Source organism: Stomoxys calcitrans, chromosome 3 (genome assembly GCF_963082655.1).
Source record: "Stomoxys calcitrans chromosome 3, idStoCalc2.1, whole genome shotgun sequence".
NCBI lineage: Eukaryota > Metazoa > Arthropoda > Insecta > Diptera > Muscidae > Stomoxys > Stomoxys calcitrans.
This window is the reverse complement of record NC_081554.1, coordinates 169388999-169416531: the sequence shown is the minus strand read 5'-3', so window position 1 is coordinate 169416531 and position 27533 is coordinate 169388999. Positions and strand designations below refer to the sequence as shown.

The 27533-nt window shown below is 38.4% G+C and overlaps 1 protein-coding gene across 9 annotated transcripts in view; it reads left to right on the top strand.

Moving 5' to 3' along the window:
* Positions 1 to 27533, top strand: part of LOC106093126 (uncharacterized) — a 108757-nt gene that overhangs the window by 52703 nt on the left and 28521 nt on the right. For 4 of the 9 annotated variants that reach the window (XM_059365081.1, XM_059365078.1, XM_059365076.1 and 1 more), the window contains exons 2-3: positions 19206 to 19667; positions 19798 to 19859. In XM_059365081.1, coding sequence (XP_059221064.1) covers positions 19648 to 19667; positions 19798 to 19859 — 82 coding nt within the window. In that variant the 5' untranslated portion in view covers positions 19206 to 19647. Of the gene's footprint in view, positions 1 to 13900; positions 14140 to 19020; positions 19668 to 19797; positions 19860 to 27533 lie in introns of those variants that run through there. The other 5 variants (XM_059365077.1, XM_059365075.1, XM_059365079.1 and 2 more) reach the window with 4 other exon arrangements.

Genomic DNA, 27533 nt, shown 5'->3' with positions numbered 1-27533 from the left:
AAGACATTTTAAGTCGATCTAGTCAAAATCGGTCCATAACCTTATATAGCTGCCATATAAACCGATCTGGGGTCTTGACTTCGTGAGCCTTTAGAGGGTGCAATTCTCATCCAATTTGGCTGAAATTTTGCATGAGGTGTTTTTGTTATATCTTCCAACAACTATGCGAAGTATGGTTCAAATCGGTTCATAACCTGGTATAGCTGCCATATAAACCGATCTGGGATCTTGACTTCTTGAGCCTCTGGAGGGCGCAATTCTTATCCGATTTGGCATGAGGTGTTTTGTTATATCTTCCAACAACTATGCGAAGTATGGTTCAAATCGTTCCATAACCTGGTATAGCTGCCATATAAACCGATCTTGGGTCTTGACTTCTTGAGCCACTAGAGGGCGCAATTCGCATCCGGTTTGGCTGAAATTTTGCATGAATTGTTTTGTTATGACTTCCAATTACTGTGCTAAGTATGGTTCAAATCGGTCCATAACCTGATATAGCTGCCATATAAACCGATCTGGGGTCTTGACTTCTTGAGCCACTAGAGGGCTCAATTTTTAACTGATTTGCCTGAAATTTTGCTGACGTGCTTTGTTATGACTTCCAATAACTGTACCAAATATGGTTTGAATCGGTATATAACCTGATATAGCTGCCTTATAAACCGATCTGGGATCTTGACTTCTTGAGCCTCTAGAGGGCCCAAAAATTATCCGATTTGGATGAAATTTTGTACAACGGCTTCTCCCATGACCTCCAACATTCGTGTCAAAAATGGTCTGAATCGGTCTGTAGCATGATGTAGCTCCCATATAAACCGATCTCCCTATTTTACTTCTTGAGTCCCTAGAGGACGCAATTGTTATTCGAATTGGCTGAAATTTTACACAATGGTCTCCAACATTAAATTCGATTATAGTCCGTATGGGACCATAACTTGATATAGCTCCAATAGCATATCAATTATTTTCTTTTATCCTTTGTTGGCCTAAAAAGAGATACCAGGAAAAGAACTCGACAAATTCGTTCCATGGTGGAGGGTATATAAGATATATTCTCAAAAATTATTCGAAATTTTATAAAAGATTTTATTTATTTGAAGAAAAGATTCGTACGAGGGAATTCAAGAAGATTCCAAAGGAATGCCTGCTTCGGAGTCACAGAGGCACTGAGATCCGTATCGCATGCAGGTATGGAAGCGATGCTGGATATGCAGCCCATTGGGGTCTATATTCGGAACTGCGCCACCAAAGTCATACTTAGGCTGAGGAAGCTCTCCATGCTGATGGAAGGCGGTTACAGCCACAGTTCGATTCTGGATGTCATGGATGCGGAGGGTTGACTGGGAAGGATCTCCGACTACCTGACACCAGTGCCGACTGGAGTGAGGGTATTTAGCTCTAACCATTCTAAACTTCAAAGAGATATCTCTACCCATTTTTTTACTAGTTTTTTATTTTTTCCCATTGTGTCTCGGTGGCAAGATGGGACTCGGCGGATGGTTGCCGATCGATCGGATGAGACGAGGGAGTTACTGGCGTTAGATAAGAGTTGGATGAGTACCTTAACAGGGTAAACGGACAATATAATAAGATAGGTTTCTGCCGGGTAAATACCCAACGCTTGAGTATTTATTGGGTAAATACCCAATCAATTCCTGTTTTTGGGTATTTACAGTTCTTGAGATATCGGGGGTATAAAAACATTTTCCAAACAATTTTGATGATTTTGTATTTTTTGATCTTTTGATATCATAAAATCGAATTTTAGTTATATATAGACCGATCTCCAGACTTAAAGTCTTGAGGCAATTAATTGATCATTTTTTCATTCAATTTCGATGAAATTTGGCACAGTGAGTTCTGGTAGACCCCTTTCTCATTTCTGTGAATATAGTTCGATCTGAACCGCACAAATCGAACTATATTTGGATATAGCTGCCCTATAGACCTACCGCCCGGTCTCCCGATATAGGGCATTGAGGCCATAAAAGATCCATTACCCTTCGATGAAATTTGGCACAGTGTGTTCTGGTAGACCCCTATCCATTCCTGTCAAATGTGATCCACATCGGACCATGTTTGGATATAGTTGCCATAAGGACTGATCTCCCGATGTAGAGTATTGAGCCCATTAAAGAAGCATTTGTCATCCGATTTTGATGAAATTTGAAACAGTGCGTTTTGGTACCCCGTTTTGTTGAATACCGTCCAGATCGGACCATATTTGGATGTAGCTGCCATATAGAACGATCTCCCGATGTAGAGTATTGAGCGCATAAAAAGAGCATTTTTCATCCGATTTGGAAGAAACTTAATTCAGAATTACCTTGTCGATTTTAAGATTGCAATATGGAGACATTGGAGATTTAAGCGCAATGGGGATTATCGAGGTGGTGTGGGATTTCAATAGGGCCCTTGAAGACGAAACGGCTGTTGCAAGCCTGGCCATCATTCTCGGGAAGTATTTATCAGAAGACGGACGAGACATAGTAAAGGCATGAATACATGCTAGGTATTCATGACGAGGTGTTCCTGTACCGGCGCGATTGAGTGAGACTTTAATCTGGTACCACAAGTGTAAACTGCAAATTTGCCCATGAACATTCCATTAAGGAACTGGGGCAAACTTCTCCCACATCAATGAGTGCTGTCCGATTCAATTTTAAGCTCAATGATAAGGGACCTCCTTTTTATATCCGAGTCCGAAAGGCGTGCGGCAGACACCTCTTTGGGTAGAAGTTTTTACATTTCAAATTACCTCACAAATGTCGCCAGCATTAGGAGGGGATAACCAACGCTGAAAATTTTTCTGATGTCCCTGACAGGATTCGAACCGAGGCGTTCAGCGTCATAGGCGGACATGCTAACCTCTACGCTACGGTGGCCTCCACTGGTGAGGTGGACTTTAATCTGGTGTCAGGAAACCCTGGAACTTTGTTTCCATCCTGATTATGGTTAGGCCCCCTGTGGGGAGTGATGTGGTTTAGACCCAAAATCGTTGAAAGAACAGTTTTTGCACTTTGTGATGCTGCATGCAATCAACTGGGTGCTGTGACCCAGAGATCGGAAGGAGTTTCAGATGGTGTTCCGCTTCTAACCAAGGGGGAGATCACGTCTAAACAACATGGGATCGAATTGGTACTCATGCTGACTTAGGTTATGTATGGGGGCCTTGGGGGTTAAGAGCCCTGCAGGTTTAAGCGAACAAGACAGGTGCCTGCGTAAAACACCGGCACGGGATTGCTGTGAGCATCACACAGCCTGTAGCATTGAGCTCCAATTTGTATGGTGTTCATTGCTGTCACAAGAACTTAGCTGCGAGCTACCGGGAGCGTCCATAGGCTGCGGATAGTAGAATGCTCCATATGGAGTAGCTGCAACGACAATCGCGGACAATCAGGGGTATCGAACGGAGAGTTTCAGTGGGAGGCGGAACCGGCTCTTGCACAAATACTGAGTGCCTATGATGTTCGATGTCACAGGGCGAGTTATTGGTTCCTTTAAATAACCAATGGCCAACCTGTGCCCGCGGCGATTGGCCCTTTGGATCGGAATGATCTTGTTCACCTACAGGAGTTTGACCTCTACATGAAAATGTGGCTACAACCACACCAATAACCGTTAGAACTTTTTCTTCTCCCGTGGAAAAGTTTCCGTTTTTTCTAGACTAAGCTTTGTTTTTGTTAGTAGCACATAATTTCTGTCTCAGAATTTCCTTTTCGAAGATACCTTTTAGTATTTAGAACGCACAACAAGCCAATTATTGGCTTAGGTGTATGTGCATTGTGGAATAGTTGGAACGACCTTACCCAATAGTTGGGATTGAAATCCACACGACCTTAAGTAACCTAGGCTCCCCGCTAGGCGAGTTGGTAGTGTGCTCCGATTGCCATTGCGAGGGTTGTGGGTTCGATTCCCACCAAAGGCCTTGGTCTGTCGCTACAGTGGTACTACAATGGACTAAATTTGTCTAAGTGAGTTCGTAAAGGACTGCCACCCTTACCTAACCTTACCTACCTAACCTAAGCCTTGTTTTTGCTTGCCCATGAGCTCTAGCAAGCTTTAAGTGCCCTTTGTGTGCTGGGGGATATTCCGGGAATTTTTCAGAAATTTTATTTTCTTAAACGTTCGCCAAATTTTATAAAAAATTTTAAATTTTAGCAAAACTTAAATTTTAATTTTTTTCTTTTTTTGCCCATATAGTAGATGGGGACAGTAGGAATTTATACGCGTATGTCACTCTAGAAGGTTGTTTACCTTTTTATTATTTTTCCCAATTTTATGATTAAATTTTGGTAAATTGTCTTTAGAAAAAATGCCAAAAAATCTCAAAAAATTCCTTAAGAAAAAATTTCTTTGAAGTTTTGTTTTTAGAAAAATTATAAAGAGGGTCCTGGGCCTGAGCCAAATGTTGTATCTAGAGATTTTTTTATTGAACTTTTCACTTTACAGGATTTTTATTCAAAAATTTAACAAAACTTTAATTTTCAAATTTTCAAATTTTTCTTTGTTTGTCCACATAGTAGTTGAGGACAGTAGGAATTTATACCCGTACGTTACTCTAGAAGGTTGTTTACCTTTTTATTATTTTTTTCCAATTCTATGATTCAATCTTTGTTAAACCAGAAATTTAATCGAATCCATAAAACAAACACCACGTAATAAAATGAATTTTTGTTGCTAATCATTTCAGTTTGAAATTTAAAACTGTCTATGCCCCCAAACTCGTTTTGGCATAAAATCTTCAAAATATTCCCACAAGTTCACTTTTAATAGGAGTTACAGATTTAATTTTTGTTTATTATTATTGTGTTTTTGTTTTGAATGGTCATTCAAAAATCAAATTTTTAGCTGGGAAACAGTGTTTCATTTGCAACTTCAAACACCAACCGTTATTCAAATTCAAATTTATTAGTCATTCAATGGAAATTTATTAATCACAATTTTCTGTCAATTTTAAAAATTCCATGGAATAAATTAATAACCAAGAGATATATTATAAAATGTGAGAAAGATAATCACTCAGCAGTAGACTGCAGGCAATAACAGGTTGTAGCCGGGCCGAGTTAAAAACGGCTGCTGCATTGATTCATGGATAGGTCGAATTTTTATGAAAAGCAGAGCCAAGAGACGAAGGCAAGGGGGAGAATATTGATGAGGGTTATTATTATGTTCATTTTATGCTTTGATTCCATTGACAACAGCAGAGCACAATTTACACAAACAACTTAGTATCAATTTATTCAAAATTTCCATAAAATTTAAATAATGGAAATGGAAAAATACATACATTTTTTTTAAATAAATATTTTTTCAAAATAAGCTTTGTAATTCCTTAAACCTCCACCATAGGATGGGGTTATACTAATTTCGTCACTCTGTTTGTAACTCCTCGAAATATTCGTCTAAGAGCCCACAAAGCATAGTACCTCACAAATGTTGCCAGCATTAGGAGGGAAAAACCACCGCAAAAAAAAATTTTTTTAAGGTCTCGCCAGGATTCGAACCCAGGCGTTCAGCGACATAGGCGGACATGCTAACCTCTGCGCTACGGTGGCCTCCCGGCTGGGATTGCAAATGGGCCATATCGGTCCATGTTTTGATATAGCTGCCATACAAACCGATCCTGAAACTTGACTTCTTGAGCCACTAGAGGGCGCAATTTTTATCCAATTTGGCTGAAATTGTGCATGAGGTATTTTGTTGTGATTTCCAACTACTGTGCTAAGTATTGTTGAAATCGGTCCATAATTTGAGATAGCTGCTATATAAACCGATCTGGGGTCTTGACTTCTTGAGCCACTAGAGGGCGCAATTCTTATCCAATTTAGCTTAAATTGTGCATGAGGTGTTTTGTTGTGATTTCCAACTACTGTGCTAAGTATGGTTGAAATCGGTCCATAACTTGAGATAACTGCTATATAAACCGATCTGGGGTCTTGATTTCTTGGGCCTCTAGAAGGCGCAATTATTATTCGATTTGGTTGAAATTTTGTATGACGTGTTTTGTTATGGCTTCCAACAACTATACCAAGTATGGTTGAAATCGGTCTATAGCCTGATATAGCTGCCATATAAACCGATTTGGGGTCTTGACTTCTTGAGCCACTAGAGGGCGCAATTGTTATCCGATATGGTTGAAATTTTGTATGACGTTTTTAGTTATGACTTCCAACTACTGTGCTAAGTATGGTTCAAATCGGTCTATAATCTGATTTAGCTCCCATATAAACCGATCTGGGATCTTGACTTCTTGAGCCACTAGAGGGCGCAATTCTTATCCGATTTGGCTGAAATTTTGTATGACTTGCTTTGTTATCACTTCCAACAACTTTACCAAATATGGTTCAAATCGGTCCATAACCTGATATAGCTGCCATATATACCGATCTGGGGTCTTGACTTCTTGAGCCTCTAGAGGGCGCAATTATTATCCGATTTGGTTGAAATTTCGTATGACGTGTTTAGTTATGACTTGCAACTACTGTGCTAAGTATGATTGAAATCGGTCCATAACTTGAGATAGCTGCTATATAAGCCGATCTGGAGTCTTGACTTCTTGAGCCTCTAGAGGGCGCAATTATTATCCGATTTGGTTGAAATTTTGTATGACGTTTTTAGTTATGACTTCCAACTACTGTGCTAAGTATGGGGGAAATTGGTCCATAACTTGAGATAGCTGCTATATAAACCGATTTGGGATCTTGACTTCTTGAGCCACTAGAGGGCGCAATTATTATCCGATTTGGCTGATATTTTGTATGACTTGCTTTGTTATCACTTCCAACAACTTTACCAAATATGGTTCAAATCGGTCCATAACCTGATATAGCTGCCATATAAACCGATCTGGGGTCTTGACTCCTTGAGCCACTGGAGGGCGCAATTCTTATCCGATTTGGCTGAAATTTTGCATGAGGTGTTTTGTTATAACTTCCAATTACTGTGCTAAGTATGATTCAAATCGGTAATTAAAATGACATAGCTCTCATATGTCTCATATAAACGATCTTGGGTCTTGACTCCGTGAGCTGCTAGAGGGCGCAATTCTTAACCGATTTGCCGAAAATTTTGCATGACGTGTTTTGTTATGGCTTCCAACAACTGTACCAAGTATGGTTCAAATCTGATATAGCTGCCATATAAACCGATCATGGATCTTGACTTCTTGAGCCACTAGAGGGCGCCATTGTTATACCATACAAATTTTGCAAGTAGTATTCTGTTATGACTTCCAACAACTGTGCCAAGTACGGTCCAAATCGATCTAAAATCTGATATAGCTCCCATATAAGCCGAACTATCGATTTGACTTCATGAGCCCCTACTATCTGCAATTTTTGTTCGACTTTCAACAACTGTGCCAAGTACGGTCCAAATCGGTGTATTAACTGATATAGCTCCCATATAAGCCGATCTCCCGATTTGACATTTTGAGCCCACTGAGGCCTGAATTGTCATCCGATTTGGCTTCAACTTTGCACGAAGTGTTCTGTTATGGCTTCCAACAACTGTGCCATGTACGGTGCAAGTCGGTCTATAACTTGATATATCTCTCTTATAAACCGATCTCCCGATTTGACATTTTGAGACCCTGGAAACCGCAATTTTTGTCCGATTTGGCTAAAATTTTGCACGTAGTGTTCTGTTATGGCTTCCAACAGCTATTCCAAGTACGGTCCAAATCAGTCTTTAACCTGAAATAGCTCCCATATAAACCGATCTCTGGATTATCCTTGTTCGGTTCATAGAAGCTTTAATTATTTGACTTTTTAAGAGCTATAGGAAAATTAAAAAAAGCATAGAAAATTCAGAAAAAATCATGAAATCTTTATCTGAATCGATAGTACGGTCCATATAATTTAATGTTTGAAGAATACTTCATGCAAATATTGATCGTGACTGCGCCTCAAATTGTCCATCTGCTTAGTCCTTTACCTGTTTATTAATTTTATTATCCAAAAGCTTTTGCAAAAATCGTTATTTCTATAAATAGATGTGATGAGGACTCGAATACATGGTAAGACAGACAGCAGGACATAGCTCATTCAAAACAGGATTTTTCAAACTCGATAGGTGTGCTTAACAATTTTGTACGATTTTCAAAAATCGATTCTCATTTAAAATATTTCAATGTATTCAGCTTTGTCCAACTTTTGCCTTATCTTTCTTGTTTCTTCATATATGGCAGTAATCAAATCACAGCCTAAAAATATGTGACACTCTATGTTTAATTTTGTCAACAACATCTTTTTTATGACCTACCAAAATCATGATTGATACAAAAACAACTCCCTTAGATTTGATTATTTCACACCTAATGCATGTATACAAGAAAACACTAACACAAATATACGTACGTGTTAGACCTGCAAACATTTTCGATCGACAAATAATCTACTAAGTGAAGGTTACGATTAGAGCTGGCAAAATATCGATGGCACTTTCGATGCTATCGATATTTTATTTTTTGTCTGGATATCGATTGGTATTTTTCCTATCGATAAAAATCGAAATCGAAAAATCGAAAGCGATCCGACTCCGAATGTATCCTTTAAGATAAATTGCGCCTAAAGAGGGCGCAATTTTCATCCGACATGATTTCCAACTGACTTTATTAAACTTGGATGTATTCAGTCTGTGTATTGATATTGCTTCTATATAAATCGATCTCCTGAGTTTTACTGCTCATTTTCGTTTGAAATACTAATGATCGGAAATTAATTATAGTATCGATACTATGGATATTTATTACCATATCGAAAAAATATCGAATGTTGCGTATATCGATAGTTTGCCAGCTCTAGTTATGATCGCGGACGACTTCGTCTAAGAGTCGTAGACAATTCCCCTGTCGCACAGTGGGATAGAACCTAAAAATACTATTAAAAAAATATGACGCATGAAAACGAAGAGAGATATCTTATTTCAAGTCCCTAGGTTGTCCGGGCGCCTTTTGCCAGACCCCTAAAGTTTGTCACTAGGTATTTCGAAAACTTGTTGGGGCTGCAAAATCTTTGTTTGTGGTCCGATCTCCAAATTTTGCTGTATAGAGCTCAAAAATCCCTTTCAGGTCCATAATAACTGCACTGATTCCGGGGATATTCGACATTTAATTTTTTTTTGCATTTTGATCGAGACCTGCTTTGTATTTTGAAATTTACAAACGCCTTTGTTGTACGATTTTCATTTTTATGCATGGTTTGGATGTTTCACAAAATTTACAACGACTTTTTCGCAAAAAGTATCCACATGTGTTATTCAGTTAAAAGTTATACAGGCTCGAAATCAAAAAATGTGAAAAGTTTTTTTTATTAATTTTTGGTAGAAAAAGTATTTTTATTGATAAAATTTTTCTTTTTTTTTTTTGAAGAGGACATATTGTACTCATCGACCTCTTATCGAACGGCAGCAACTCCCTCGTCCTCCTCCGGTCGCCCTTGGGTCAGGCAACCATCCACCGAGTCCCACCTCATCGCCGACGCCACCCTGGCCATACCATCTACTGTGTGCAGTAGCTCGACAAATGACACGTAGGCAAGTCCGATGACTGATCCGCCCGGATTAGACGAACCCCTCCTGGAGCACTCGCACAACCTCTCATTCCCTGGAATCTCCTTATGCCCAGGAACCCTTGACAGCGTAACATCGTGGACCCGTAGCCTACCCAGGGACTCCAAACAATCCGCCACGCATCTCGACCTCATCATCCTCGTCCCTAAGGCCTTAAGCACTGCCATACTGTCCACATAAATTCTGAGTTTCGAGGGCGGTAAGTCCCTTACCAGAATTTCTCTTGTGGTCACTGCAATGGCACAGACCTCTGCCTGAAAGACCGTACAGTCGTCCAGCAGTCTCAGAGACATACTGATATTGAGTGCATCAGATTAGATCCCCAATCCAGTCCCTGACTTCATCTTGGAGCCATCTTTGTAGACCGAGGTCTCATCCTCCTCAAGTACAGAATTCGCCCTCCATTCGTCCCTCTCAGGAAATCGAATCGGTAATGCCCTCAATCCAGTCGGCACTGGTGCCAGGTAGTCGGAGATCATACACAGTCTACCCTGTACATTCTTCATATTTAGAATATTCAGTATGCCGAGCTCCCTCAGCGACCCTGGCGGCGCAGTTGCGAATAAAGGCCTGCCCCCAGAACTGCCTGCGGTGCGGTTCTCAGTGCCCCTGTTCGAGAAAGTCCAGAGCCTGGCCTGCGTCGAGATCACAGGGGCACTTAGAACCGCACCGGAGGCAGTTCTGGGGGCAGGCCTTTCCCCAGAATTGCCTGCGGTGCGGATCTCAGTGCCCTTGTGACCTCGACGCAGGCCAGGCTCTGGACTTTCTCGAACTTCTTCGCACGCGTCCTCTTCTCTAAGGCAGGCCAGTACTGGTCTCACGATAGCCGTATACATCCAATAAATCATCTTGGGAGTTACCCTCCACTTCCTGTTGAATATCCTCCTTCAAGGATTAAAAAGCGTACATTACCTTACGGCTCCTTTCCTCGGTGTTCCTCTTCTAGGACAGTTTCGAACCGAAGACTATGCCTAGGTACTTCGCCTTCTTCGACAGCCGCAGGGAGACCCCGTCCAAGTACAGGAGTATGAACTCTGGTATTTTGAGTTGACCCTCAACCCGTTTTTGGCAGTCCAAATAAAAAATGAAAAAGAAGCCATCAATCAACTAATTTGCCGTCTTATATAAAAAATCTTTGACGTTGCATGCCGTGTTTGGTCACCTTTGTATCCAGTGGGATATTGAGATACTTGTCCCATTAAGAATGCCGGTGTGTCTTGCTCAAAAAATGTCAAAGTCAGTACAGCGTTCACAAGGCACGAAATCATTATGTATGGAGTAATCCCCCACTGTGCTACTAGAGCCTTGGTCGAGGTAGTTACCATAGAACCACATATAAATCTCAAGGTGGCCTTATATAACTTGTACCCATTCACCCATTATCACCTAATCTAGGTTCGGGTGTATCAGGTAGATAAGCTTATTGTGATCAGACTCATATAGACTCTTTTAGTCTATTGGGATACCAAAGTGGCGACAGAGCAAAGCTACGAGTTTGTTACAAACTTCTCTACCGAGATGCTTGCCTAACCTAATCTTACCTGTAAAATTCAAATTTTAAAAAATTTTGTTGGAAATCTTTAGGTTGGTTTTTTTGAGAACCAAACAAAAATTCCTATAAAAAATAAAAATTTACAAAATTTTCGTAAATATGATAATTCGACTCTTATCTGTTTTCCCTATTACCGTTATTTTCAGTAACTATCTGGCAACCCTATTGCCTCTCTTCATAAGGGTGCTGTTTATATAGAGGCGAGAGTTCCACATGTGGGCAAAATAAAATACCTTTTTTTATTTATTTATCAAAATGCAAACTAAATGCTTTTTTCCGTTTTTTATCAGACCGCAGAGAAACTCTAAAGAACTTCTACCATCTCTTTGCATCGCCCCATCTTGAAAGAAACGACAAACGATCACCAACAGCAATAAGAAAAACAACAACAAAAATATGGCAGCAACATTAGTAACGACGACGACAAGAGTGCAAAACACCCAATGATGGATTGTTGTACAAAACACAACACCAAATATCAATAACACTATGCGAGCGCGACGCGAGACTAGTGCGCGCGTCTCAAAGACAGGCCGTAGTGACAACAACAATGCATTGTCCCATGACAGTGAATAGATTAGTTGTTGTGTAGATTAGCCAGATTTTATTCAAACGTTCGCATACCAAGTGGGGATATTAGTTTGCCCAAAAAAAATTTAAAACGCCCAAAAATTTTTAAAATTTTTTTGTTATGGAAAAGTTTGTTAGAATTAAAATAGATTAAATAGAAAAGAGAGCAAAATCGGGAGATAGGTTTATGTGGGAGCTGTATCAAGCTATAGTTTGATTCAGATCATATTGGACACGTATGTTAAAGGTCGTGGGAGAAGCCTTTGTACATAACTTCTGCCAAATCGTATGAGAATTACGCATTTTAGAGGCTCAAGAAGTCAAGATCCCAGATCGGTTTATATGGCAGCTTTCCCAGGTTATGGACCGATTTGCGCCATACATCGCACATTTGTTGAAATTCATAACAAAATACTTGATGCACTATTTCAGACTAGTGGGATAAGAATTGCGCCCTCTAAAGGCTGAAGAAGTTAAGATCACAGATCGCTTTATATGGCAGTTCTACCGGGCTATGTACCGATTTGAACCATACTTAGCACAGTTGTTGGAAGTGATATCAAAACACCGCCCTCTAGAGGTTCAAGAAATCGAGACCCAAGATCGGTTTATATGGCAGCTATATCAAAACATGGACCGATTTGGCGCATTTATAAGCCCAACCGCCTAACTCTACTCCGTCAAAAGTAGAGTGTTTTCGACAGACAGACGGACGGATCGACAGACATGGCTATATCGACTTAAAATGTCATGACGATCAAGAATATATATACTTGATGGGATCTTATGGTGGAGGGTATAACTAAATTGTCGTCTCACAAATCGAAACAAAATGAGAGCGTTAAGGAGCGTCGCGTTGAAAAATGCATTCTGCAAACATTTTTAAATCAAGCCGCTTGAAATTTTGCACAGATACTTAGCATTGTGTAGGTCATTGGGGATTGCAAATGGGCCATATCGGTTTAGATTCAGATATAGAACCCCCCCGGGGAAGCCGCAATTTTTGTCCGATTTGGCTGAAATTTTGAATGTGGTGTTCCGTAATGACTTCCAACAACTTGGCTAAGTTTTGTAAGTACGGTTAAAATCGTTCTATAACTTGATGTAGCTCCCATATAAACCGATCTCCCGATTTGACTTATTGAGCCGCTGGAATCCGCAATTTTCATCGGATTTGGCTATAATTTTGCATGTTGTGTTCTATTATAACTTCCAATTGTCTGAAGTATGGTCCAAATCGGTCCATAACCTGATATAGCTTCCATATAAACCCATCTCCTGACTTGACTTCTTGAGCCCCTGGAAGCCGCAATTTTTGTCCGATTTGGCTGAAATTTTGAATGTGGTGTTCCGTTATGACTTCCAACAAATGTTCCATGTACGGTCCAATTAGTCTATAACCTGATATAGTTCCCATATACCCCGATCTGACGATTTGATTCCTTGAGCCCTTACAAGTTAAAATTTTTGTCCGATTTGACTAAAATTTTGCATGTATTGTTCGGTTATGCCATCCAACAACTGGTCCAACTACGGTCTTTAATCTGATATAGCTCGAATATAAGTCGATCTCCCGATTTGACTTTTTGAGCCCCTGGAAGCCCCAATTGTTGTTCGATTTGGCTGTAATTTTGCATGCAGTGTTCTGCTATGACTTTTAGTAACTATGCCAAGTACGGTCCAAATAGGTCTATATATAAACCGATCTCCCCGCAGTGCGGCACCTCTTTGCGGAGAAGCTTTTACATGGCATAGCACCTCACAAATGTCGCCAGCATTAGGGGGGATAACCACCGCTGAAATTGTTTTCTAATATTCTCGCCAGGATTCGAACCCAGGCGTTCAGCGTAATGCTTACCTCTGCGCTACGTTGGCCTCCTTCCTCTCCCTGACACTTGCCAGAAAATTAAATCAAATTTCGTGCTGATTGAACTGCATGTCCATTTAGTGGCATTGGAGAGATGTGCGGTTCAGCGATTTTCCAAAAATGGCACCTTTTTCAAATTGAGACCGTTTTTCCTTCAGATAACAAACTTTAGAATAGTCTCTCCACAAATATCAAGAATATATATTCAAGCGTTTAGACCAAATTTAGTTAAACTTTAGAATAAATTTTTCTTGCAAACCTCCCCATTCTCATCAAATCTTTTAACATGGTGGCAACGCTGCACACAACGAAATCTTGGGAAGAGTTATTTTGTAGTTTGATAATGCGTCTACCAGTCTACCGTCACACTGTCACTGTACTATACGGTATGTTGTTGGGTTGCGGATCGATCGCATTCGCAAGGCAAAGAGGCAGGCTAAACCCACATTCAAACCCAACTGCAAAAGCGGATAAAACAGCGTCAGCAGGCCATCATAAACATCGAGAGTAGTGCGGAGGAATGTTGGAGCAGTCGTTGAACTGATATTGCTGGCTGTTTGATGGGCTGGAAGAGTAGGTATTTTCATTGTTCTAAATATCCATTGATAATATAGTCAAGTGCAAGTGTAGGCTGATCTCTCTTGTTAAAGAAATTTTACCTGTGTCGCATATCTCTCGATTATTATGTGTCTCACTCTTTGTGCTCTCTTTCTCTTTTTTTATTGCTACTGTTTAAGCCAGAACTCTTAACAGGTGTTTTGTGCTTGTCAATGAGGTTTGTTAATTACTGAAAAATCACACTTCTTTTCTGCACTTCAATGTAAATTAAACCCCCATGAACAATTTGGCTCGTTATTCAACTCTCACCCATACTCAGTATGCTGTACGAAAGAGTGAGGCGTGTGTGTAATGCTGTGGCAAAGAAACAGTAGTCACGTTTTATCTTGCTGTTTGTTGAGTTACGACCGGCAATGATTTGTGGCAGCAGCGAGTTTCTTTCGTATTGATATGGGTAGTTAAGTGTAGTACGAGTACTTACAGGTAATTCATGATTTGAGGATTATGGTATGACAAGAGTGAGAAAGAGAGATCTTGTTGGTGTTTTTCTTAGTCTCCGGTGTGAGAGTAGTTTGTAAGGATCAGGGTTACCTCTTTTCAAAAAATATATACATACCTAAAAAAAATTTAAATGAAAATAAAATAAAGAGAAAATTACTTTAATTACAAAAAAAAAAAAATAAATATAAAATAAATTGAAATACAAAAAATGAAATAATAAACAATAATAAAATAACAAATTAAAGATGACATAAAACAAAAGTATAATTAGAAAAATAAAAACAAAAATTAAACAAGATAAAATTATTAAAAAAAATTAAACAAAATAACAAAAATAAAGTAGAATAAATAGAATAGAATAAAATAATATATAAAAAAGAAATATAATAAAATAAGAAAAAAACAAAAATGAAATAAAATTAACAAAATTAAATTAAACATAATAAAATGAAATTAAAATAAAAATAAATAAATTTAAATTACATAATATAAATTAAAATAATATAATAAATAAAAAATCAAAATTAGGTAAAACAAAAATAATTAAAAATAAAATAACAAAACATTGGCCCTTATTTCATAATCCAGTTATTAGTTTGAGGAGATCAGATCGAGTTATGGCCTCGAGAAGGCAAATCAGGAGATAAATTTATATATGGGCTATATTGATAGTCCTTCCTGGGCTAAATTTTATCTGGTGGTAAGAGGTTACTCCAGGTACAAAATTTCTGGCAAATTGACAACACAATTTGGTTTATTTGGGGGCTATTATGGGCCTATCTGAGCATGACATAGAGTGGGTGTTGGAGGGTTTAAATGTTTTTCACGTATCAAATTTTAGCCCTTTGATGTCAAAATTTTATATCCTTTTACCTTTAAGAAATTAACTCGGGAGTTCGGTTATTGGGAGACCATATCTACTCAGGAATTATCTGGGCGGGATTTAATGCAGGTGTTAGAGTGAATAGGCGAACTTTACATAATTTCAGCTAAATTGTGAAGAAAGGCTTGTAGGGGCTCAAGTAGTCAAATCAGCGTAGCGGCTGAGTGCCAAGTGTATTTATTGCCTGACCTATATGGACGGAATTTGGTGTAGGTAGCAAAGGGTAGAAACGAACTTACCAAATATCAGCCAAATCGAAAAAAATAATGCTTCTAGAGGCTTAAGAAGTCAAACCTATCTCATCGGTCTTTGGTGTTGGAGGACATAAAAATACGGCAAAACTGCACTATATAGAGCGCACCTCCGATGTCGCTGAAATTTGGTATGCAGATGTGGTTTGATCCTAGGAACACGAATCTCAAGATTTATTAGTACGTAGATTACGAATATGCAAAAACATGGCTAAAATTTGGACCTAGAAAGGACCTACGGGGTCTTGAGAATTTTGAATCCCCTTAACCCCAGACAACATGGGTATCAAATGGAAGGTACGAAGCAGTAGATTACGATATATATTCAATTAAATTATTTAACCTCTAAAAGATCTATAAAAATATTTTTTTTTTAGCTACGGCGCTAGTCTTTCACATTTTTAACAAACTTCCATATATACATATATATAGTTCCTGCGGTCAAAATAAGTGGGGGTAGGGGTGTAAAAAATTAAAAAATCTGTTGTGCGCCTATAAGCTCAAGAGATAAACTCGGGCGATCGGTTAATATGGGAGCTATAACAGTTTATGGACCGATTTGAATCATTCTTATTTGAGATGTTGTAGGTCATAGAAGAAATCATTGAGCAAAATTTCAGCCAATTTTGATAAGAATTGCGCCCTGTAGAGGCTCCCCCTCTATATGATAGGAACTAACATTGAAAAATCGGTATAAGTAGTATCTAATCGGTTTATGAGATTAATGGTCACAGAAAAAGTCGTCGTGCAAATTTGAGCCAAATCGTATAAGACTGGCGCCCTCTATGAGCTCAAGAGGTAAACTCGAAAGATCGGTCATATGTAGCTATAGAAGTTTATGGATCGATTTGAACCATTCTTAGCTGAGATGTTTGAGGTCATAGTACAAATCATTGGGGAAAATTTCTGATAATTTTGATAAGAATTGGGCCTTCTAGAGGCTCTATATAAAATATAATCGGGATATCAGTTTATATGGAGCTATGTTAGGTTATGGAGGTCACCATGGCGCAGTGGTAGCATGCTCGCATATGACGCCGAACGACTGGGCTCAAATCCCGACGTGAACATCAGAATTTTTTCAGCGGTGGTTATCCCCTTACTATGTTCCAGGCAGTTTGGATAAACCGCTCTTGTAGGGTAAAAAGTACTGTACCCCTGTTCCTAATAGAACCGATTGGAACTAAGATATCCCTGGTAATATAAGTTACATAGACATATATGCTGATGGTTTCAAACTAGACGACCAGGTGTGCTTTGGGTTGTACTCTAAAGATCTAGAACTGGTAATATCGCAAAGGTTACCCGACCACTGCAGTGTGTATCAAGCGGAGATCCTTGCAATCAAGGGAGTTGTGGAATGGCTAAGATATTATGTCATAACGACGATTGCCTCAGACAGCCAGGCAGCCACCTGGAGAACGTATTTCTGAACAGAGAAACCGCCCTCGACTGTCGCAGATCTCTCAACGAGATGGCTGAACAGTTCAAAATTCATCTGTTCCGGGTGCCGGGCCACAGAGATATCCATGGGAATTGTACAGCGGACGAACTTGCGAGATTAGGAACTACCTTGCACATTTTACAAGTTTTCAGGACCAGGCCCGAAGGACAACGAATGATAAATGGTGGCAAAGAGGGGGCTGTGAGCATTCGAAAGCTATGTGGCCTAATCTAGACTAGAAGATTTCTACCGCTTTGCTGTCACTGGCTAGAACAGACGTCTCAGTCATTGTGTCCGTCATGACAGGTCATTGTCTAATAGGAAAACATGCTGATAGACTGAAGGTTGCCCGCAACGACTTTTGGAGAAGCTGTGAGGACATCGAAGAAGAAGAGACTATAGAACACTCTGTGTGTGTGTCCCACTGGCAGTCAGAAATAGTTCTATTTTATGTTTTCATTTTTTGAGAACCTGACTGATTTAGCGGATGTGAACATTCGCAATTTGTTGGACTAGAAGACATTTTCCTTCTTCTATTCCTGTGGTATCACAATGGTCTTCTTACTAATGCTGGCTATATTTGTGAGGTATCCTTCCATGTTATAATTTCTCTACCAAGTGGTGTCACTATGCGTTACACCGTTCGGACTTGCCATAAAAAATGAGGACCCTTACCAGTGAGCTTTACTTTAATCAGACAGCATTCATTGATATGAGAGAAGTATCCCTTGTTCCTTAATGGAATTTTCATGGGAAATTTTTTAGTAGGATATGTTATGGACAGATTCGGACCATCCGCATCATAGATATCATAGAGGCTCGGGAAATTAAATCGGGTAATCCTTTTATATGGGAGCTATATGAGTTTATGGACCGATTCGTACCACACTTTCTGAAGAAAAAAGTAGCATTAGAAACCACTGTGCAACATTTCAGCCAAATTGAGTAAGAATTTTGCCCTATAGAGTCTCATGAAATGTAATCGGGACTTCATGAGACTGCTGAAAATGGGAAAGCAGACATGACTGCTGTTTCAGCAAACATAGGGCTGCTGTATTAGCAAACATTTCGGTCATCTAACAAAATCTGCTGTCTTAAGTACAAAAGTGTGGTGTAAAATATGTTATGCTATATGTAAACAGGGATAGATTTAACCCATTTACAGTTACAAATGGCCTGCATCAATGAAAAGTATTTGTGCATAATTTCAAGTATCAAGATTTACTCAATTGAAAGTTAGCCAATTTTTGCAGAGGGGAGGTCATGGCAAGATCGATTTTAAATGTCATAGCGACCAAGAATATCAGTCTGTTCCGGTTTTCGAAAACGCAAAACGAAAGATTTTCTTAGCCTCATATCTTCCATACCTTGCTATACATATGTTGGAATGTATACTTTTATCAAATTTCTATATACCCCTAGTAAGACGAACTCAGCTGATATCAAACCATAAAAGAAGAAGACTTAGAAAATATAGGTTAAAACATTTTTTTCGCTTTGCGCATTTGAAAACCAGAGCAGGCCTGCATGTTTTATTTTGAGGCTTTATGTGGTCTTAGATTAGCATTTTGAAGTGTTACCATAGATTTACCCATTTTTAAAAGCCTTCACCAAATAGTTGTTTATCTGTGGTAACCCTTGTATCTTTATGTATGCTCTTCAAATGAGAGTTTTTGGGATTCTTAGCCATTCATTAACCAAAATATTAATACTCTGTATGTGTGTGTGTGTGTGTGTGGCATTACTGTTTACTCACGGCTTGTCGGCGTCATTATCGTCTTCTTCGTTCGCAACCTAACTGAGATTTATTTTGTCATTTAGAGTTAAATGAGACCTCAAACACTGCAGTCAACTTTACTACTTTGCCGCAGAAAAAGATAAAACAACAAGCACAACACAGTACACAGTACAAACAAAACAAAACGAGGCAGAAAAAAACAAGCAATAGCAGCAACAACAGCAAAAAACATAAAAAAGTAAATGTTAACTCATATCGGGCGTTATAGCAGCTGATTAAAGTGCGATTAACAAAAAAAAACATACGCGGCAAAAAGAAGCAACAATAACAACTAAAGCAAGCTACGTGTGTTAAGTAAACGAGTCCAAAACAACTTTAACCAACCAAGAAATAATCAGCCAAAAAAAGAAAAATAAAAACACAATTTATTTAAAACAATTACTATTTGCTCGGACAGACGGTTACAATTCGTCTGTCCATACATTCATGTGTGGTGCTTAGAAAGGCGCCGCGCAAAAACAGCGTCTTGCGCTTCGTTTTTGCCATTCATAAAAACAAGAGTCTTAAACAAATACTGAGTAAAGCTTCAGCTTCAGCTTCAGCAGCAGCGGTGCCAGCGTCTGCAGCAGCAGCAGCAATATCAGCAGTTGTAACCCATTCAACCTGTCTCCACACAATCTCCATACGAATTTGGGATTTCGCCCGTCAACATGTGTCGCTGTTGCCAAAAGTGAGTGAAAACAAAATTATTTGAATTTTTCATAATGAAAAAAAAAACAAGAAAACGGAGTTTTTGCCAATTTTTTGTGTCTATGGCTTTACAAAAAAAAAAGAAAATAAACAACCTTTCTCTATTTCAGCTGCTGGGAAGATATCTATTGGAATTGTTTCGAGGAAAAATTTTGCTATGATGAAACAATTGGTAAGTGACGATCCCCCGCTCTCCCCAACCCCCACCCCCCTCCATCAACCATTACTATCGGCAACCATTGTTAGTACCTACCACCTGATGGCACATTCCGTCATCCATCAATCCATCATGTACGCCTTGTCTTACCTTCAATTTTCCCATTTAGTCAGTTTTTATTTTATTTTAATTTCGCATTCACAAAATAAAGTGGGAATTTTAGACTTTTCCGCAAGTTTGGCTGCGTTTTTGCATTTATCGATAATTACGCATTAAAACAAGTCAATTGCGAAAGCCATAAGCAAAGCGACCTTGCTTGCATTTTGGGTAATAATAAACAACCGCTCACGTATGATTTATGCAATAATTCAATGGCGCATGATTACAGTTAGCCCCTAAAAAATTGCCCTAAATTTGTTTTTAATGAATAGTGTAAATGGATGTTTTTAAAAAGGGGGGCTTACTCTCTAAGTAAGAGGTTATGTGGTGAAAATGAAAAAATAAGAAATATCGCGGGTACAGTCCGATATGCCAACAACCGTTAAAATTATCGACGGCGGCTTTGTAATCGACAAAGATAGTACGTAAAGGCCGAAACTGAATGAGAGCGTTGAGCTTTGTTTTTGAGCGTCGCGTTGCAAAAATGCAACTCTGCACACAAATTTCATCAAATAAATAAATTTTCAACTTTGATGCTTTAAAGCGAACGTCATTCTGTGCTGCCACACATGAAGTAGTGTTTCTGGTCGTTAGAGATAAAAATTGTTTAATTTTTGCGAGTTGATTTTTTGACAATTTGTTAGCAGAGTTGCATTTTTCAACGCGACGCTCAAAAACAAAGCTCATTCGGTTTAGATCTTAAGTTTGGAACTGTTTCTCTTGGATCTATTCCAAGGTCTTGTTGTAGTGTGAATATCTGGTCCACAATACACCAGATTTTACCAGGTCTAAAGTCGCATTGATACACCCAAAGAAATTTGTTAGTAAAAACAGCAAAAATGTTTGCTGTAACGGCAGAAAGTGTGCTGAAAATTTGATTTTTTCTGTTTTATACAATTTGCTAATTTTTTTAACGACTTTGACTAAAAGCAGACAACATAACTGCTATTATTATATTACTTTTTTTAAACATACAGTGAACGCCTTAAATTGGCTAAGTCTTTATATTTATGTATAGCAAATGTCGCAATAGTTGTTTAAAAATTTTGAATTAATATTTTAAAAGGTTTAACATTTTTAATTTAATGTTAGCAGACAGTGTTTGCTGATATCAGCAGACTAATTTTTCTGCGTGTAGGACCCAATTAAATTATCTCATTGAGATTATATTGCTATCTCTGATCTCTGGACGCTCGAATGGATCTTGTATGGCTTTCGAAGGAGACCTATTTATCTGTGGTTGGCACATTTTGGCTTATCTATTTTCTTGGATACGACATAGTGTGTTGAGAGATATAGTGTACTTCCTTATCAGCTGGCAACCCTTCGGCTCCTACTGCCTTGTTTTTCTTTAGCCGGATTACGTCTAGGGAGACTCATTTTAACTAGGCGGTATATATTATTTACCATCATCAAGGATTGTTCTGTGGTAGCCTAGTCGCCACCACTATCGGATACAAAAAGCTGGAAAAAGTCTTACCATATGGTAAGCACATTATCTGTATCTGTTACCAGATTTTCTACTTTTTCCCTACATAATAATGTGCGTGAAACTGGTGCTAACAACCAGACAAAAGAGAACCTTTAGATCAAGCAGCATACCAGCTGGTCTAGACAACTTTTATGCAAACACGGTAGCTGATGCAGTGACTAACTACCGAGTGAATGTGGTGCTTGGAGAACGACCACCTCCCATTGCACCGGAAGACCTATTCGTCTCAGACCGTGATCTCTATGGACGCACCCAGACACAGAGATCCTGGATCTGGATATTCAACAAGGAAAGGGTACTTAAACTACCCGTTCTAGTGGGAGAAGGTACTAATACTACCCTTTCTAGTGGGAAAGGGTACAAAAACTACCCTTTCTAGTAAAAAGGGTACTAAAACTACCCTTTTTAGTGGGAAAGGGTACTAAAACTACCCTTTCTACTGGAAAAGGGAACTAAAAATACCATTTTTACTGGGAAAGGGTACAATAACTTCCTTTTCTACTGGGAAAAGGTACTAAAACTTCCCTTAATACTGGATAAGGATGCTAAAACTACCCTTTCTACTGGGAAAGGGTACAAAAACTACCCTTTATACTGTGAAAGGATACTAAAACTACCGCTTCTACTGGGAAGGGTACTAAAACTACCCCTTCTACTGGGAAGGGTACTAAAACTACCCTTTCTACTGGGAAAGGGTACTAAAACTACACTTTCTACTGGGAAAGGGTACTAAAACTACCCTTTCTACTGGGAAAGGGCACGAAAACTACTGTTTCGCTTGGGAAAGTGTCCTAAAACTACCCTTTCTACTGGGATGGGTTCTAAAACTACCCTTTCTACTGGGAAAGGGCATAAAACTACTCTTTCTTCTGGGAAAGGGTACTAAAACTACCCTTTCTACTGGGAAAGGGCACAAAAACTACTTTTTCGCTTGGGAAAGTGTTCTAAAGCTACTCTTTCTACTGGGAATGGGTACGAAAACTTTTCTCAATTCATATCGAAAGTTCTCTCATATACAATATATTAAATTTCCCTTCTTATCCCTTTCGGTCCCTTCCTATCTTGGTATTAAAGTCTCCTAATACGATTTTAACATCAAAAAAATTTCAGTGGTGGTTATCTCCTTACTAATGCTGGCTTCATTTGTGAGGGATCCTGCCATGTTCCAAATTTCTCTCTTCTCTACTGCTGTTGTTATCTGGCGCGCCGTTCGGGCTCGACATAAAAAAGAAGACCCCTTATCATTGAGCTTAAACTTTATTGGGACTGTACTCATTGACATGAGAGAAGTACCCCTGTTCCTTAGTGGAGTGTTCATGGGAAATTTAGTAATATGATTCAATGTGAAGTCCAGCGCTTATATGTTTTCTTTGGTCGCTCAAAAAATATTTCCTTTGTCTGGTCGTCCTTGTTTTCTTTTAGAGCAAGGGCACAGATATATAAAAATTTGGCTTTTATGCAAATTATGGATCACCTCTCATCAAGGTGATCATCATTTGCAGATCAAGGTCCTTTTATCCTTTTAGGGATTACATTTTCCTAATCTTTCGTTTCTTCAAAGTATTGGTAATTTTCTATTAGTGCTGGTCGGAGGTCATCGTGGCGCAGAGGTTAGCATGTCCGCCTATGACGAGGAACGCCTGGGTTCAGCGATGTTTTTTCACTTCTAATGCTGGCAACATTTGTGAGGTGCAATGCCATGCATAAAGTCCAAGTAAAAACTTCTCCCCAAAGAGGTTTCCACTGCGGCGCGCCCTTCAGATTCGGCTATAAAAAGGAAGCCCATTATCATTGAGCTTAAACTTGAATTGGGCAGCACTCAGTTCCCCAATGGAATGTTAATTTTTCGGGTTTTTAGTTCAGCGCCCTAACCATGAAAACATGTGGATTATACGGAATTGCTTATGTATCCCTTGATATATGAAGCCAATTGCAACATAATTCGACATCCGCATTCAGCAACCCCTAACCTGGGAATAGATGTTGTTGATGGGCATTGGTTTATCAGGCAATCTCTGTATTTAAATACAAAAACTGCTCGAAACTGTAGATTGTTCGGGACTTCAGTTGCAGCTACTTCGCATATCTATGGAGCATTCCACCATCAGCAACCTGTGAATGCCCCCGGTAGCTTCCAACTGAGCTTTCTATGATAATGATAAGAACTATACAGTTCTGACTTCAACTTGTCTGGAAGTTATATTCATCCTTATACCCACCACCATTTCCGTTTGCAACACATCGAAATATCCACTTCCGACCCTACAAAGTATATATATTTCTGATGTCGTCAAGTCCTAAGTCGATTAACTAAATCCTTGTGTCTTTCCAACCATAGTTATAGCGCAACAGCCTTTAGAAATTGAGATACTGCACTTTGCACAGAACTAAATTTTTCCCCATACAGATTAAGTTCTTGAAGGGTCCAAAACGGACACAAACGTTTGGCTGAAGCTGCCATATAAACCGATGTCCCTATTTAGGGTCTTGGACCCAGAAAAAGCGCCCCTCAACAGTATTACCAAATATGGTCCCGATCGGAATATATTTCGGAAAGACTGCATATAGACCGATCTCCCGATATAGGATCTTAAAGCCATAACAAACGTATTATCCGATTCCGTTGAAATTTGACAGATGGGTTATATCGGACTATATCTTGATATAACCCCCATATATACCGATCTGCCGATTTAAGATCTTAAAGCCACATTTATTATGGGGTTTCGCCGAAATTTGGGACAGTGAGTTGTGTTAGGCCTCTCGACATCCTTATTCAATACGGCCCAGATCGGTCCAAATTCGGATATAGTTGCCATATAGACCGACATCTCGATCTAGGGGCTTGGACCCATACTAGGCGTTTTTATGGTCAGATTTCATATAAATTTGGAATAGTGACTTGTGTAAGGCTCCTTGACATCCCTATTCTTCCAGATTTGTATGTAGCTGCAATATAAACCGATCTCCTCCCGATTTAAGGTGTTAGGTCCATAAAAGGAGAATTTATTAACCGATTTCCCTGAAATTTAGAGCCCTCGATATCCTTGTTTAATATGGCTCACGTTTAGATAAAGCTGCCACCCGATTTAAGCAAATTTTGCTGAAATTTGGCACAATGAGTTCTGTTTGCCACAATGAGTTGGACATTCGTACCGCGTATGGTCGAGATCGAGCTTTATTTGGATAAAGATGCCATATAGTATACCGATCTCCCGATTTAAGGTCTTGGACCAAAAAATGCGCTATTATTGTCCGTTTTCGCTGAAATTTGATACAGTGAGCTCTTTTAAGCTCCTCGACATTCGTACTCTATATAGTTCAGATCGGTCTATATTTGGATATAGCTGTCATATATCACCCGATCAACCGATTTAAGTTCTTGGGACCATAAAAGCATCTTTATCGCTGAAATTTAATTTCTAGCCATGTCCGTCCGTCTGTCTTTCGAAAGCACGCTAATTTCCGAAGGAATAAAGCTAGCCGCTTGAAATTTTGCACAAATACTTCTTATTAGTGTAGGTCGGTTGGTATTGTAAATGGGCCATATCGGTCCATGTTTTGATATAGCTGCCATATAAACCGATCTTGGGTGTTGAATTCTTGAGCCTCTAGAGTGCGCAATACTTATCCGATTGGAATGAAATTTTGCACGACGTGTTTTGTTATGATACCCATCAACTGTGCGAATAATTTTATTTTTATTTTTTATTAATTTTATTTTGTTATTATTTTATTTTATATTATTTTATTTTATTTTATTTGATTTTATTTTATTTTGTTTTATTTTATTTTATTTTATTTTATTTTATTTTATTTATTTTATTTTATTTTATTTTATTTTATTTTATTTTATTTTTATTAATTTTATTTTTTTATTTTATTTTATATTATTTTATTTTATTTTTATTAATTTGTATTATTTTATATTATTTAGTTTTTTTATTTTATTTTATTTTATTTTATTTTATTTTATTTTATTTTATTTTATTTTATTTTATTTTATTTTATTTTATTTTATTTTAAGTTTATTTTATTTTATTTTTGTATTGTTTTATTACGTATTTTTTAATATCGCTCAGTGTACTCCAAACATAAAGTGACCGATAAATACGTGTGAAGTACATTAAATATTCCCTATATGGTTTCATTGGCATTTTTCCACATGTTAAAAATCATTAATAATATATATATATATATTTTTATTAAATAACATTCTTTTATTAATTCATTCTAAATGCAAGTAACGTAACGTTTGTCATCGATTGTTCCTTCTGTGATATTGGCATACATGCTCCCCATACCTCATTCATTTTACACCATTTCTGCTATATATTTGGCAATACTTGATCATATATGGATATTTGCCAACAATTAACTGTCAACGGTATGAATAAATTTTAAATTTATATTCAAAGCATTATACCAGCAGTTTTAATGATCATTATAACCGTTTAAAAATTTTTATTTTTAATATCGAACGTATGTTTTTAATTCTGGATTCTGAAAAGTGAGTGGAACTGAAATTGACGTCAATTGATAGTGGGAGTTTTTAAGTGTCAAAATAACGTCATTGGTTGGGGTTGGGGGTTTGAATGCTAAAAGGAGTAAACCGCTTATCTTAATAAATAGAAATGCGTTAAGTGCGGATGGGCTGAGTCTGCTATAGGTTCCACCATGGATGAAGTTTGTCAAGTTATCAGGACGATTTCTTTCTATATGCGATAGTATAGAGAATTATTTAGGTCATACCAAAAGTCCACATGCAAAATGTTATCATATTTAGTAAAGAGTTGTGTTATGTAGGTGCTTAAATTGTCTTATATAAGAAATGCACCAATTTTTGTACCGATTAGAATTATATGTTTCTCCCATGAGTAATACAATAGAAGTAATAACATAGCTCAACATGAAAGTTTGTTTACCAAATCGGAGAAGAATATGAAGTTTTTGTGGTTTTTTCTTCAGTTTTCGAAGCTGCAGTTCCTCTAACTGTAACTGCAGGCCAAATTATGGCGTAGCTCGCTTTTTCTGGCGATTTAGCCGTATAAATATTTTTTCGACTGGTAAATACTAATTTTTACCATTGCTGGTGAACTAAAAAAAAAGATATTCTTCCCATTTGTTTTTTAAAACAAGTAAAACGGCCTTAAGTTCGGCCCAAGACTTAAAATCGAGATATCGGTCTGTATATCAGCTATATTCAAATCTGGACCGATTTGCGCCAAGTTGCAGAAAAATGTCGAAGAGCCTATCACAATTCACTGTCCCAAATTTCGGCGAAATTAGACAATAAATGCGCCTTTTATAGCCCCAAAACCTTAAATCGAGAGATCGGTCTATATGGCAGCTATACCCAAATCTGAGAATGTCGAAGGGCACAACACAACTCACTGTCCCAAATTTCGGCGACATCGGACAATAAATGCGCCTTTTATGGCCCCAAAACCTTAAAACGAGAGGTCGGTCTATATGGCAGCTATATCCAAATCTGGACCGATCTAGGCCAAATTGAAGAAGTATAACGAGGGGCTTAACCTAACTCGCTGTCCCAAACTTCGGTGACATCGGACAATAAATGAGCATTTTAGGGGCCCAACACCTTAAATCGAGAGATCGGTCTATATGGCAGCTATATCCAAATCTGGACTGATCTAGGCCAAATCGAAGCAAGATGTCGAGTGGCCTAACACAACACACTGTCCCAAATTTTTCCAAAATCGGACAATAAATGCGCCTTTTATGAGCACAAGACCTTAAATCGAGAGATCGGTCTATATGGCAGATATATCCAAATCTGGACTGATCTGAGCCATATTGCGGAAGTATGTCGAGTGGCTTAACTTAATTTCAGCGGAATCAAACAATAAATGCACCTTTTATGGGCGTAAGACCTCAAATCGAGAGATCGGTATATATGGCAGCTATATCCAAATCTGGACCGATCTGGGCCAAATTGAAGCACGATGTCGAGTGGCCTAACAACAACTCACTGTCCAAAAATTTTGCAAAATCAGATAATAAATGTGGCTTTTATG